Source organism: Dunckerocampus dactyliophorus, chromosome 16, assembly GCF_027744805.1.
Source record: "Dunckerocampus dactyliophorus isolate RoL2022-P2 chromosome 16, RoL_Ddac_1.1, whole genome shotgun sequence".
NCBI classification, from domain to species: domain Eukaryota; kingdom Metazoa; phylum Chordata; class Actinopteri; order Syngnathiformes; family Syngnathidae; genus Dunckerocampus; species Dunckerocampus dactyliophorus.
Window position 1 is genome coordinate 16,357,869 of NC_072834.1, and position 15,862 is coordinate 16,373,730.

The 15,862-nt window shown below is 41.1% G+C and overlaps 1 protein-coding gene across 2 annotated transcripts in view; it reads right to left on the minus strand.

The window, feature by feature from the left end:
- Positions 1-15,862, minus strand: part of doc2b (double C2-like domains, beta) — a 157,091-nt gene that overhangs the window by 6,824 nt on the left and 134,405 nt on the right. For both annotated transcript variants that reach the window (XM_054754563.1, XM_054754562.1), the window contains 2 exons: positions 10,843-11,000; positions 2,447-2,528 (listed from right to left, as the gene is read on the minus strand). In XM_054754563.1, the coding sequence (XP_054610538.1) occupies positions 2,447-2,528; positions 10,843-11,000 (240 nt within the window). The remainder of the gene's footprint in view (positions 1-2,446; positions 2,529-10,842; positions 11,001-15,862) is intronic.

The following is a 15,862-nucleotide window of genomic DNA, read 5'->3' on the forward strand; positions in this document are numbered from 1 at the left end:
CAGTCATATTTCTATACATACATATTGCTGCCTTGGCTCAGTAAAGGTTGGGAAACACTGTCGTAGAGTACACTGTCTAGCGACAAGACCAAGAAAAAGAATCAAGTGATTCTGTTGTGATTCTCAACTGGTGGCTCACGACCCAAAGGTGAGCTGTTAAAATATTTAATGCACATTAGATTTTTACAATACAGTATATGTGCCTTTAACAAAATATACTGTATACTCACTCACTTTTACATATGCAGTTGTCATGTTCCCCCGCAGTAAAATGTAAAATGTCATATTTCAATATGACATTTTGTGGCCTTTTTAGTTTGAATGTACTTTCATGTTGTCATTAATGCAAAAATGTAATTGATTAAACATCATTATGATAAAAGAATAAATGTATCTATGTTTGTTAAAAAGATGACATATTTCTACGTATTTAAAAAGATGACATATATTTATATAAATTTTATAAAATACAGATACATTCATATGTATAACAAACTGTTTATTGTGGCGGATAGGTTTCCATAATAGCCAGCAATAAGTGAAATCCGCGAAGTAGCCAACTTAATTTTTTTTTACAATGATTATACATGTTTTAAGGCTATAATGTAGCGGTTTTGTATGCTTGTTAAAATATATTGCTCCAGTCGTTGTATTTTCCGCCTTCCTTCCTCCTTCCGTAATGGCGCCCTACAGCCGCAACTTGTTCTTCCACCTCTGCCCTTTGGGTGCAACCGCAGGTGCCTTTGACGGTGCAGAAAGTTTCGTCGACATTGTGGGTCTTGCCGGGGATAAAACATGCAAACATACAACACTTTAGAGTAACGCTGCTAGCGATCGAACATTTATGTAAATTCGGCACAGGAAGGCACGGAGGAGATTGACTGACAATGGTCTACAGTCCATTAGCCAATCAGGACGCGGAACACCATGCGTGGGTTCTCCCTGAGCCAATCAGGACGCAGAACACAATACACGTTCATATGCTTTAAAAAAAAAAAGACTAAACAAATCCGCGACACAGCGCGTCCGCGAAAGGTGACCCGCGATGTAGCGAGGGAAAACTGTATCTATAAATTCTATCACTATAAAAACATATACATTTATATAAACACCTATAACTTTATATTCATTTTTTTTCGGAGGCGGGGAAATTTTGATTTCACCATTTTGTGTGTGTACTCCCTTATGGCTTTAAAGAGACTGTATGCCGCGGGGTCATCCAGCAGCCTCGAGGACGCCGACGATGGAGCATACAAATAGCAACGTGTGCCGCCTATTCCTGCTTGAACTACATAAGATGTAACACATTCACATGCATTAATCAAGGTTGTTGTCAGCTAATAATCAGGGGCGCCTACAGGGGGGAAAAGTTAGGATGATTCCAAGGGCCCGAAAAATAGGGAATTATTACAAAATAAAAACAGGAAACCCAACGTGATTTTTCCCCCCCCAGAATTCCTGGTGGTACCCCTGCAGCTAATGATAGCGATTTGGAAAAGTTTAGCTGCTAGAGTTAGCTACCACTGAATGTGTAGCCAAGTGTAACAACAATAGAAATGTAAATTGTTGGTGACTTCTCTGCTTTTGTGTGTGTACACCCTACAGACATCGAGGGAAAGGCTTCTTGAGATGTCATCTGTACTTCTGTGAAGAAGGTGTCGGACGTTTCGCTCCTCATCCGAAGAGCTTCGTCAGCGAACTAATAAGTGCTGGTAGGCTGGTAGCTGGTAGCACTTATTAGTTCGCAGACGAAGCTCTTCGGATGAGGAGCGAAACGTCCAACACCTTCTTCACAGATGTACAGATGACGTCTCAAGAAGCCTTTTCCTCGATGGACAACTCCTGTACGACTGAGAGCCTACACAGACACCCTACAGACATGTTCATGAATACCTACAGCCGTGAGTAACAGCCAGCAACGGCAGTTCTTTTATTTAGGCCCTATGAGAGTCGCTGATCATTTTTATGCAGTTTAATGTGTAATTGTGAGAAATACAGTATAGACATTTATTTCTTTTAAACCACTACAGGTATGGGTAACATGCTGGGCAGTGGTGGTGCTCTTATATTCTTTGGTTTCAAAAAATGTAATTTGGGGTGAGTTGCATACGGTCCCTTTCAAATATTTTAATATTTTACTAAATGACATTTTTCTAAATTAAAAAAATTAAATTTATATTTTAGAACCTAAAAATACAACGAGGTCACCTGTTGAATACAAATTCAACATCTGCTGTGCTTTTTGCCAGGTTGCGGCGCTTTATTAAAAATGAAAAACTTGTGGCAAACCAGGAGAAATCCTCAACCTGACAGCAGTGCTCTCTGTGAATGCCGTGTGAGCTTTAAAGGTTGCGTAGCACATAAATAGGCCTGCTAAATACTCCAACAACCACTTTTTTTGCGTGCGTGTGGTGACCTTGGGGCACATTCGCTGGGTGCTCCCTACCTCATTGAACTCTGGATTGAGCGTCTTCTTCTTTACAGCCGTCTTGTGCTTTGACTTTTTGTTCTCGTCAGGCTTCAGGTACCTGCAGGAGAGCGAGGTGGGAGATTTAATGTCATCGTGGTTTTACAGCTGAGCTGAAGACATCACCAGAGGGCTTTGGTGCATGCTGGGGAATCCGAGGCGTTTATAACCTCTGTGAGAGTAAATATGAAGGTGTGAATGTGTGTTATGCTGACTGGACACTACTGGAAGAGAGTGTGAGTGTTGGTGTCAAAATGCTGAAAAAAACCTCTTGACCGCATGTTCAAGTACACAACACGTATTGGTACATTACACCAACAGGAAGTGATGTTTTTACGAGCTACACCACACAAGTGTGAAAACGCAGAGGCAAGAGGCAGTATTATCATTGCTGTTTGTTGGTCAGCAGAATTACACAAACAATTTCCACAAATAACAATTTGAGTGTAATTCAGGATAAAAATGCAAATAGTGGAATTTATTTTCTTTTTTGGCTTGGTTTAATTGTTCAGAATGTAAATGGTGACATCACACCCCGTCTATTACGTACTTCTTACCTTATTCGACACAAACCAGGAAGTAGCTTTACGATTTGTTTTCACTTTTCTGAACTGATGTTCTCTTTTTGCAGTTTCACACACATTGGAACTCCCACATGAGTCATCATAGAAAACAGGAAGTAGCCAGTTTTTGGTGTACCGTAAATTCCGGTGTTTAAGCCGCACCCACTAAATTTTGAGTAAAAACTGGATTTGTTTATACACAAGCTGCACCGGCGTATAAGTCACACGTGTCCACGTCATAGAATGGAATATTGTGGCGTGCATGAGTCTGTGACGACCAGGCAACCCACTGAAAATTGCAGAAGATCATTACTCAATATAACAGTCTGACTCCCAGTTTCATCTTACAAACAACATTAAACTCATCACACAGCAACTTAACACTCAAAAGGTACTAGGAAATATACATTACATTTACCAATACGAGTTTAAAATAACAGCAGCATTTTAGCAACTACCCATAATGCATTACTGACAGAAGAGAAGTTCATTAGAGGACCAGCAACACAGATGGATGGCGCTGCAAAGCTGCCTCTGTCTACCAGAGGGAGCCAGTGAAGCCTGGAAGGAGGCTGACGTCATTGCAGCACCCCAATGAATGCGTTGCTCAGACGCAATGACTCCAGAGAAAGTTCTGGTACTTTGTTGAAAAAGTCTGATCACCTTCTGGTGAGTTAGGGGATATCACCCTCCATCTTAGCAGTCAAATTTATTCATTCATTCAGCAGAAAAATATATTGAATGCAATTGATTTTCTGCTAGCTAGTGCTTGCCCACCGAATGGCATTTGTATGGCAGGCGCCATGATCCATCTTAGTGACTCGGATGGTAGGCGAGGCTTGCGCACTAAGCCGAGAAGACACGCTCACGGTGGACTCAACGTTGGGTGCTTCCCTGTGTTAGATCAGGAAATCTGCAAATTCAGCCATTTTTACTTAAGAAATTGTTAAAAACGATTGGAATCATATAGACAATACATTTATAATGGAGAATTTACACATATTAATATTCATGTTATGCGTTTTTGTATTTTTCATCGTGATGCCTAAACCTGCCCCCCCTGACCGCACGTCACTGGACATTACCTTTTGCATTCTGAACAATGGCACTCATCCAAACAGCAGAAAAAAGAAAATACATTCAGGTGTTCGCATTTTTATCTTGATTTTAATCCAGATTTGCGGTAAATTCCGGTGTATAAGTCGCTACATTTTTCTTGAACTTTGAACCCTGCGGTTTATCCAGCGGTGCGGCTGATCTATGGCTAAATTCTAATCTCGCGACATCTCCTTGATTTCAGAACTACTACTGATTGTTTAAATACTGCACCGCTCGTGGGTCAGTGAGGAAACGGTAGCTCTTTCTTTGGCAGAAGCCAATCACGAGTGTGCACTCACAGCAAGCTTGTCAACCCACTGGAAATCACAGAAGGTCATTACACAGAACAGTACAGTATAACAACTTAACAGTCTGACTCACTGTGTCATCTTACTGAGAACAGCACTAAATTCATCACACAACAACTTAACACTCCAAAAGTATATCTCAGAAATATACAAACTTGCATCAATACGAGTTTAAAATAAAAAAAACCCCAACATTTTCAAGTTTTCCCTTGAGGAGGAAAGGCTGCATGTACAAATAGAAGGTAGGAACACAAATGTTTTTCAGTTTATAATAAATAAATAAATAAATGGGTCTAAAAAGTATCTGCAACATTTTGAAAACATTTTTAACAAAAGTGAATTATTCCCCTCTTTTTTTGGTTATCCTTTTTACAAGCGACCTGTATTATTATAAAAAAAAAAAAACGCCAAAGGAGTCAGTGCCTCACCAGCCATGAAGCTCACTGCTTGTCAAAGGTAGCGTCACACCCCGGTCTTACGTCATTTGCCACAAACGAGGAAGTAGCTTTACGATTGGTTTCCACTGTCACTACGCAATACGTACCGGGAACGCAAACACAGGATTCAGCTAGATGGAGAAACGCCATCCATCCAAACATAGCTTCCCAGCAAACGCTTTTGTGTGTATTTTTTCAGTGGCGAAAAAAATTTAAAATAATTGATGGAACCAAGAAAAGAGGGTTTATAAATTAACCACTTGCACCATGGAGATCGATTATGTTGTCATTTCTCAAATCTTGACAAAGTTTTTGGGAGTGGTGGGGTGACGTATATTGCTGCTGTATAGACGGATGGCGTCTAGTTGGACCGGATGTAGACGCGGTCTGCACCTGCGTAGAACCGATTGCGTTTCCGGTATGGATTGTGTCATGACATCCACGTTTTTTTGCTGTTGAAGGGGGTATGTGGCGGAAGGGGTTCAACAAACCCAGGCTTCGTGCTCAAGATGCAACTCGACAAAACCTAACATCGGCAATCAGACTGTGATGGTCAACTTGCTTTGGCAAGTCCGGTTTTTGGCTTTGTGCTAAGTGCTCGTTCACATGAAAGGGGGCGTTTGACGTCATATTATTGTACTTCCGCTAAAAAAGTGAAGCAATCCCAGCCAGTGTATTTTCGAAAAAATGAGTACGTAATTATTATAGAGCGTTCTGAGGAGTTCCCAAAAGATTATGACTGCTAAAAGCAACACTGTCGCAGCCAGCAGAGCGAGGAAAGACCACTGACAGAATAATGCTGAGCATGTAACGGGCAACTTAACACTGATTTATTATACTAAATATACCCTACTAGTCTTTTCATTTATCAACGCTCAACATTGCACAACTTTGACATTTTAACACTTGTCAATTTAAAAAATAAATAAATTGGAGGAAAAAGAAAATTCAAATCTTTGAGGTATGTCTTCTTGTTGTATATCGTTGTGACAACTAGATGGCAGTGTTGGCATGAGTACTCACGTTTACGTCTGCTAATGTTGGCCTAATTATTAGTATTTTATATTGCATTTTATTCCTGGTGCATTTTATTCCCTCGTCTATCTCGCTTATAGATGGGTAATATTATCAGGAAATGCTCCTATTTTGCTTTTTTTTTTTTTTTTTTTTTTTTTTTTTTTACTTTTCACAATTTTACACACTTTTGTTTTGTTGTTCTGAGTGACGATGGAGCGGCCGTCCCAGAAAGGAAAATAACACATTCCGGTCAGCTTACACCATCCTTCAATTCATCAACAATAATTAGACAATGATTGAAGAAGTATCAGGAAGTATTTTACATGACATATCATGAGTCAAAGGGAAGCCTCATTCACTGTGAGTGCACGTCCAAGTTGTTTTGTTGTTCTGTCCGCTAGAGGGAGCTGTGGTTCTGCCCTTCATCCAAAACAAGCATTACATCACAAAGTCCTGCTGCTGTTGGCTATGAGCATTTACTGTTTGTTGTCATTCTTTATGGATGTCGACGGCGGCTGTGACCTAATGAGACGGCTCACCCTGAGGTAGCCTGGAAAATGGTAAAATGCGCAGGCACTAACACTTTTGTCCCAAAGGAAATAATGTACACCTGGACCTTGGTTAGCATCATTAATTTGTTCCAGAATGTCTATAATAATGTCTATAATATATAATGTCTATGACTATAACCGAAACTCTGCTACACAAATCCATTTTTACCTTAAGAAATAATGTAAATCCAAGCTAAAAATGTTAACTCAAACCATGTTTTTAAAGTTGTACAATTACATTTTTACATGCAGAAAACCATTCAAATTCATATAAATACATATAGATGATGAATGAAAGGGATAAATGAACATTTGAGGTTTCTTTTACCTTCACTGATTGTTGCCAAAGACACGATATGGCAGCGAGATCAACGTGGGCGCTACTTTTGTGTTTTGCCATGAGTTATTTCTTGAATTCAATAGTGTTTCTCACCTTCTTTATTAAAATGCTGGCACTTGCAATTTTTTTTTTGGCTCCATTTTGGCTTATTTTGCAGCCGTGATCAATAAGAAGCCAGTGACTCATGGCTTAGCTGTGTTATTTAGCAAAGAACTACAGAATCAGCTGCTGATGACATCATAGACAGGAAGCAGAGCTGGGGGTCAATGACCTGCACTTTTGGTTTCCATGCTAACAGGCTGTTAACAAGGACGTTTTGTCATAAAAATACTCTCAAGGAAAACCTTTGTTCTGAATTTTGCCCATCATCCACAATCCTTATGTGAGACATGAACCCATATGTGTTTCTCTTTTCTGTGCATTCGAAAGATATAAAAAAGAATGCACGTAATGTGAAGCCCCTTTTCCACCTTTAAAGCCTTCTGAAAATAACTCAAAAAAGCGCCAACAACGCTCCATTTACATATAATGTGACGTGACATATTAATCAAGCTACAGCAACATTGTTATTATTATTATTAACATTGTTACGCTGAAAGAACTAAGGTCCTGGTGTAGTGACACCATGCCACACCACACTGGCTAGCTACTAGACGGCTAGCGACTAGCTTCGACACACATTCGCTCAGAGCGCCATGCTCACAATGCTTCAGGCCATGACCGAAAAGCAGCTAGCTACATATAGGAGCTGCCATTACTGCTGTTGTGTTTTTGTTTTTGAGTTTGGAACAGTTAAAGGAAAACTGACCGTTCTAAAGATATAAAAACAGACAAAAAGAGGGAGCTCATTAATGCGTGTAATGGGATAGATCAATGCCGTCTACAAAGGCCGCTATTAAAACACCTCCAAAAACCTCCAACAAGGTTTGATGGTTTTATATCCATGCTGTGATCAAGTAGTAACAGGTACATTCATGATAAGTACTTTGATGTTATTTGGCCATTCTAAGCATTGCTGGAACTTGGAAGTACTCAGTGCATTGACATCACATAGCAACATAGAAACGAATGCTACACCTACCAAACCTGGCGTTAACTTTTCCAAAATAAAAACACAGCAGCAATGGTGTCAGCTCAAATCTAGTAGTGGTCTGACACGCTGCAGGTGAAGCTAGTTGCTAGCTGGCGAGTAGCTAGCCGGTGTGTCATGGCTAAGTGTCACTACGCCAGTAACATAGTTTGATTGGCGTAACAATGTTAATAATAATAATAATAACAATGTTGCTGTAGCTTGGTTGATATGCACGTTACATTATATGTAAATAGAGAGTTGTTGGTGCTTTTTGGAGTATTTTTGGAATACTCATACGTACAATACTGAGCTGTCTCTTTTGAATCTGTTTTTGTATCTTTAAAACACACAGAAACTAGAACGACATATGTGTTCATGTCTCATATAAGGATTGTGGATGATAAGCAAAATTGAAGGAAAAGTCAAGTTTTCCTTTAACGCTCGTTGTAGCGTTCCTTTCTTTATTGTCATGTGAAATCGAGCCGCCCAGGGAAGGAAGTTCCGGTAATGCTTAAAACGACCAAAATACAGCAACATACTGTAAGTATTCTATGTTCTCATGAATGTGCCTGTTACTACATGGGCACAGCATGGATATAAAACCATAAAACCTTGTTGGAGGTTTTTGGAGGTGTTTTAATAGCGGCCTTTGTAGGCGGCCCATTACGTGCAATAATTAGCTGTCTTCCGTGGTGGTAAGACACACAAGCACACACACACGCACACACACACAGACAGACACGCTCACAAGTCAAAGAAAAAGCATCCTTTAGATCCTCACTGAGTTGAAGTCTCACGAGATGTTGCCTTTAGCCATATTGTACTGAGCAGCCAGCACACAGACATATCGTTGTTATAGTACCGCTACATCACAGGAGGTTCAATTTCCTGTTCTATGGTTATCATCACACTTTTCTATCACTGGTTCTCTACTGTGGTGGGGTCACAAAAAAATAGAAATCGACTGTTTCTGTATACGCAGCCAATGTGTGCCCTTCCTTTCCTATCCAGCCAGCCAGGAAAGTCAATCTATTATCTGTCGGCGTGTCCTTCAAGCTCCGGAGAGATTTTTTCTCACACCCAAAAACTGTTGGAAATTATCGCCAGACCCTTTCCTCTCTCCCGGCGCTTTTGTTCTGGAGGTGCGCACAGCGGTGTCGGAAATGAATTGCACTTTCATTGCTCAGCCGGATGAAAGACTAGGGGAAATGCTCAGGTGTGATTAAAAAAAAAAAAAAGGACTCGCCTTCAAATTGCATCTGTGAGCGGCGTCTCAGCGTGGCGTGGCTTTTATGCTGCACTGATAATTACAGCAAGTCTTGCCTCCTTTTTTAAAAAAAAAAAAACTCAGCTAATCCATTGCAGTGCATTGTGCGTGGACTAAAAATACATTTATTATGACTGCTTTGCACTTACGATTTCAGAAATGTGTTTAGAAGAACGTGCGTCACGAACTAGAAGTGACTCTGAATGTACTTCATGTTTGGCGTGTGTGTGTGTGTGTGTGTGTGTGTGTTTGTGTATGTGTTAAGACTTGTCAACGTAAAGGCCATTCACTCCATTGTCCAAAATTGTGCTTTTACAACGATAATAATGCTTGTTTTGTGATATTTATTTTATATATTATTATTTTTGTTTTTTTTTTATTGTGGTTGCAGTTCAGCAAAGCATCATACTGGGAGCTGTTCCTAATGGTTTGGCCCTTTAGCACATCTTCAATAATAATACAAAAAATACAAATATAGCAATAAACATCAGTATGCCCCAAGGACATTGACCTTTTTAATGCACCATCTATTTCTAAATGCCATTTTTTGATCAAAGTACATTAAACGGACTCAAGTCTAGGGACACACCTCTTAATCAATAAATGAATCAATCATAGGTGAGGCTAAGATCATTAGAATCTTAACTCTAAGAGATTTTGGACAAATGTATCCTTTCCGACACTATGGGTTTCCCACGATGTCTGAAAAGTGCAAAACACTTTAACTGTGAAACACTACAAATTAACCAAAGTCGAAACAAATGAACTTTTCACAAAACACATTAACAAAAATAAAACACGTCATTTTTAGGAAATACATTACCAAAAGGCGAAACAAACCGGAACGGGAATATACTAAAGCCCAGATTGACAGGAATGGCCAATAACGGTGTCATTCAAAGCTCTAAACGTGGGAGTGTGCATGGTTTGTTGCATAAAGACATGACATAGTTGAAAACAAGACAATCAAACAGCAGTGAAAGCTTATCTTCCGCATCAGACATACTGATATAGCAGATGAACATAATGCTTCTAACAAGTCAGTCTGTATGAATACATTCTTGTACGTGTCCTTCATTGTTTTGCTGTTATGTTATTCCATGGGGGTGTCACATACAGTGTGAACATCACTTTGTGCAATCCTTAATTAATTATCTTGTAGCGCTCTGCCTAGAAATCCATCCATCCATTTTCTATACCGCTTCTCCTCATTAGGGTCGCGGGGGCATGCTGGAGCCTATCCCAGCTGACTTCGGGAGACAGCCAGGGTACACCCTGGACTGGTCTGCCTAGAAATATTTGCTTTAAATAGCAGAACATAGTGTGTTTGATGCGGAAGATAAGCTGTCATGGCTGTTTGATATTATGACAGGCTATTTTCAACTATGTCATGTCTTTATGCAACACACCATGCACACTCACATGTTTAGCGCTAATTCCTGGGCTTTGGTATATTCTCTTTCTGGTCTGAGTGATTGTAATTTCTTTCGTCTTTTGTTAATGCGTTTCAACTTTGGTTAATTTGTTTTCTGAAATGTTGAAGTGTTTCACAGTTTCTCAGCCACCGCAGGGATACTCCTATGGGGTGAAGTACAGTACAACGGTGACCTTTGACCACTGTCACTTCCTGCTGGTGTAATGACCCATGCTGTGTCCCAATATTTTTGTATGTCTTGTACTTTTTGTTACCATGACGAGACAGACGCGGATAGGCGTGCTCACGTTTTGACGTAGGGGTCGGAGAAGCCGTTGGCGTCCATGGCGGCCAGGTGCGCGCAGCGTATGATGCCCACCACCAGGCAGGACTTCTGGGTGTTGTACTTGAGGGAAATCATGATGCGTCCCCGCTCCTCCAGCGACTTGTCCTCTGTCTTGTTAACCTGTGGTGGATGATAAAAGTCACATTCATAAATTGCTGTTTTTTAGCGTGTGCAGGTGTTGCCTCCCACAAGCTCTTGTGCATTTCTTAATTAGCTGGCGCCGCATGTGGGAGGCAATCAAAGCTCATGAACATAAAAGCCAGCGCATTTGTTGGCTTGACAAGGTTTCCAATCAACCACACCACATCGACAGATTAGTTAAAAGCCTCATTAGCACTTTATAACAAGACACGCAAGCAAAGCTCAGACTCTCGACACCCTAAAGGTTGGAAACTTACCAAAAGTTTGGGAAAATGTGCCTCTAAATTTGCTTTTCCATTTACCGGTGATGGCACAGACAAAAGATGTGATGCTAACCATAGAACTGGAAATTGTACTAATTGTGATGTAGCAGCAGCGTAGCAACGGAAGGTGTCACTGTCCTAGATGCTCAGTACAATATGGCTAAAGCAATGTCCATTTTAATATACAGCAGATCTCTGACTATTTGTGGTTTTGGTATTCGCTCCCTTCGCCAATTTCTTGTATCTGCTTTAAAGTGTAAACATTTAGTTTTTTTTTTTGTAATTTAAATGGAAAGTGGTTTGATGGCGCTATCTGCAGGTAGGAAAAAGAGTGCTGCAGCTATGAATCCAGCAGAGGGCGCTGTCTCACAAATCAATTCACTCAACGTTTTCGAGCAGGAAGATGCTTTGACATGATGTGATGTTGTATAATTGCACGTTTTGCAACTACAACACTGTATACTGTACGCCTGCCATTGTTTCTCCATGTATACAACTGAATTTAAAACGTGTTTAGTAATCGTGAGAGGTATATTATTGGGTTTAGAGATTCTTTCTCACTTCGGAGGAATCCCCATAATGACAGCTACTGTATCTACTGTATATTGCAGGTTTGATGTGTGATGATAACCATAGACCTGCAACGGGAACTAATTGCGACTTTTTTTTCTTTGGGATTTTATGTGTTTTTTCATACCAGTGATGGCATTGAGGAAAGACGTGATGGTAACCATAGACCATCTTCCTCCGCTTATTCGGGGAAGGGTTGCAGAGGCAGCAGCCTCAGTAGAGAAGCCCAGACTTCTCTCTCCCTGGCTGCTTCGTCCAGCTCCTTCCAGCAGATCCCAAGGCATTCCCAGGCCAGCTGAGAGACATACAGTCATGGAAAAAATGGTTTCTTGTTCATTTTAATGCCTGATACAACTAAAGGTACATTTATTTGAACAAATATAACAATGAAAACAAAAACAGCACATAAGAGTTACATTTTTTGGCAGTACAATGCTACAGCTATTCATGTAAGAACTTAAGTGATTTTGGTTATTATCAAGAAAACCATGCAAGTTGCTAGATATCAGCTCTTAAATGCAACTCTTATGAGCTATATTTGTTATCATCATTATATTTGTCCAAACAAAGGTACCTTTAGTTGTACCAGGCATTAAAATGGATCAATAAACTGAAGAAACAAGGGTGGTCTAATCATTTTTTCCATGACTGTAGTCTCGCCATCGTGTCCTGGATCTTCCTCAAGGTCTTCTACTGGTCAGACATGCCCCGAATCCTGACCACTACACCTGGCTCATTTAGAGGAGCACATCTGGAGCAGCAGCAGTATTTAAACTCCTCCACTTGGGGAAGGATCTCATCCCCGACCTGAAGATGGCACTCCACCCTTATTCGGCCGAGAACCATGGACTTGGACTTGGAGGTGTCGTTTGTCATCCCAGCTGCTTCACACTCAGCTATGAACATATCCAGCGAGAGCTGAAGAACATAGCCTGATTAAGCCAGCAGGACCACATCATCCGCAAAAAGCAGAGACCCAATCCCGCAGCCATCAAACTGGATCTCCTCATCACCCTGGCTGTGGCACTGCCCCCAATGTCCACGTGATGTTGCACAGTTTGTTAACCAAGACAGCCCCACAGCATCCAGAGCTGTAAGGAACTCGTCCACCCCTGGGGCCTTGCCAACCAGTAGCTTTTTGACCACCTCGGCAACCTCAGCCCCAGCAGATGGGAGAAGCGACCGCAGAGCCCACCAGAGAGTCCCAAGTCACTGCTTCCTCACTGGACATGACGACTAGATTGAGGAGTCTTCCAAGTATTCCTTCCACCGTTCCACAATGTCAGCAGCACACCATCCCCACCATACACGGTGTTGACCCTGCACTGCTTCAGCCTTCTGGGATGGCAGATTATGGTCTGGAAGTCATTGTCTAAGGCTTCCTCAAACTTGTCCCACGTTTAAGTTGTTGTCTCGGTGACCACCACCCAGTACCTATCAGCTGCTACCACAGTCTCTTGGACCCAAAAGGCCCGATCGGACTCCTTCTTCTGCTTGACGGCATCCCTCACAGCTCTGATTGGCCGCGTCGACAACGGAGGCATGGAACAAGGCCCAATTGGAGTCATTGTCCGCTGCCTCCCTCAGAACATGGTCGAAGCTCTCCTAGAGGTGGGAATTGAAACTCCTTCTGACAGGAAACTCCACCTGATGTTGCCAGCAGACCCTCACAACATAATTGGGCTTGCCAGGTCTGACTGGCGTCCTCCCCTGCCGTTGGAGCCAACTCACCACCCGGACAACCATAGACCTGGTAATGGAACTTATCACAATGTAGAGATATGAAAACAGACGATAGTGGTCTCTGTCCTGGTTTCTCAGTAGAATATGGCTGAAGCAACGATAAGTCGACATCAAGTGGACACTGGTTTTAGCCTTAATATGAAGAGAGTCATATTCCAGGTCAATTCTCTTGCTGACAAGTCATCACATTTAAGACCGACCACACAGGTTTTTGTTTTCAACTTATAATACACAGCTGTTAACTTGTTTTTACACTTATACGACAGAAGTGCGACACATGAAGTCAACACATGTCATCAAAGGTTGAGTCGGTTCATTTTATTATATATAGTTTTAGGATTCTGTGGTAAACTTGTTTTTAAACATGTAGGACAGTAAAGACTTGTTACAAACAGACATTACTTGTATGGTGAATAAAAGTTCACAATGGTGATCGTTTTGGTAAATGTGTCATGATAGGCGGCAAACATGGAACTCGGAGCGGACTACAATACACAGCTGACAACTTCTTTTTACACTTGAAAGACAGTTACAAATGTTGAAATGTTACTAAAAAGATAGCCAGTAAGGAAATAAAGGTTTTTCCCTGGCTGCAGTTTGACCCTGGAACGAATGGTTTCCATTTCCATGATTTACAATGGGAACAACAACTTTCAAAATAAAGGCACCAATGTAAGCCCGCCTACCAAGTAAAAGTAGTTAAACGGCCAGTGGTTGAGTTGGAGGTGAAGTGAAAAAAAAAAAAAAAAGTTGGAGGTGAAGTGGCTGGTGAACGCATTAGCTTCATATTCAACACAGTCTTACAAGAAACGTTTTTTTTCTCCACTATATCAACACACACACACACACACACACACACACTGAGCTCTTCACGCTCTCTGGTTGAAAAATGCACACTTGACTGTAGGACTTTTTTATACGAGAATGCAGCCAGAGGCCACTTAAGAGCTATCTGAGCTTGCAGAGGCCCAATGCTTAAAAAAGCAACTGGCCTGTAGTTGCTGATTGTATGAATAAGCACCAGGCTATACGTCCACAAGACTTTTCAATCAAATACTGTATACTGTATAGAGTGAATAACTGCTGTATCAGCTTCAGAAAATGCAGACAGGCTTGGAAACTTCAAGCTTATCAGGAGCTACAGTATTTGAAAGTGCGCGCAGCTGTGGAAATGTGGGCCTTTTTTTAAATATGACATATTTTATTTTAGCCATTTCTTGGTGGAAACTCTTTTTTTTCTACCTTATTTGGCCTTCCATGCCTCATCTGTTTGCAAATGACTTCAAACCGACGTACGTTAAAGTCACTCAGTGGCCTAATGTGGATGGAAGTCGCTCACTAAGCAGTTTACTTCCTAGCGCCTCCATGATACTAAAACTGCACATTTGCTGTTTAAGGAATTAGGAATGGGATATGAGAGCAAACAAAATGGGTTGCTAGGACTGATGAACTAATTAGTCAATGTAATTGTTTCTGATATCGCAAACATTTCTGATATCGACTGCTTTGTAAGGAAAAATATGCTGTCTTATATTTGGGTAGTACAGTTCATTTCAGTTTGGTCATTTTTCAGGTTTTTTTGGCATTTCGATCGTCAAAGCTTATGCCGAATACCCAAGTAATTGATCTGTAGAATACCACCTTTCACTCCCTGACGATTGTTGCAATGTTATTGGGATAACAAATCTGAAAAATGACCAAACTGAAATGAACTGTACTGCAGTCGACTTACTGCACAGTATATATGATTCTGGAAGATCGATACGTGAAAACCGGGTGGCAACTTCTCCCCAAGAAAGTCAGAGCTTTTCTTGCCATCATACACACACACACACACCGCCTCTAATGTGTTTGCAAATGACTTCAAACCTCACAAACTATGTTAAGGCAGTCAGAGGACCAATAGTCAGACCCTCCAGGATTTTGCGACGTTACGATTGCCCCAATTCATGCAAAATTCAACCAATCCTTGCGAATGATATGAAACTTCGCACCTTTGCCCAATTCCCACAATTTCCCCGCACATTTTGGCCAATCGTCGTCATTTTCACCGATAGACCTAAAATGCACTCTACTGTTTAAGCAATCAAATGTGTCCCTGCATGGCTCACCCACGTCCTCACTTCCTTGTTTCCACTGACAGAGATGTGGAGGTGTGATGATAATCTCTCATCGTCTCTCATTTACTAACAAAAATCAGCACTACAGATCATGCTCAACGCGTCGCCCATGTTCCCATTGAACGCGGGGTAAACCACGTGCAAT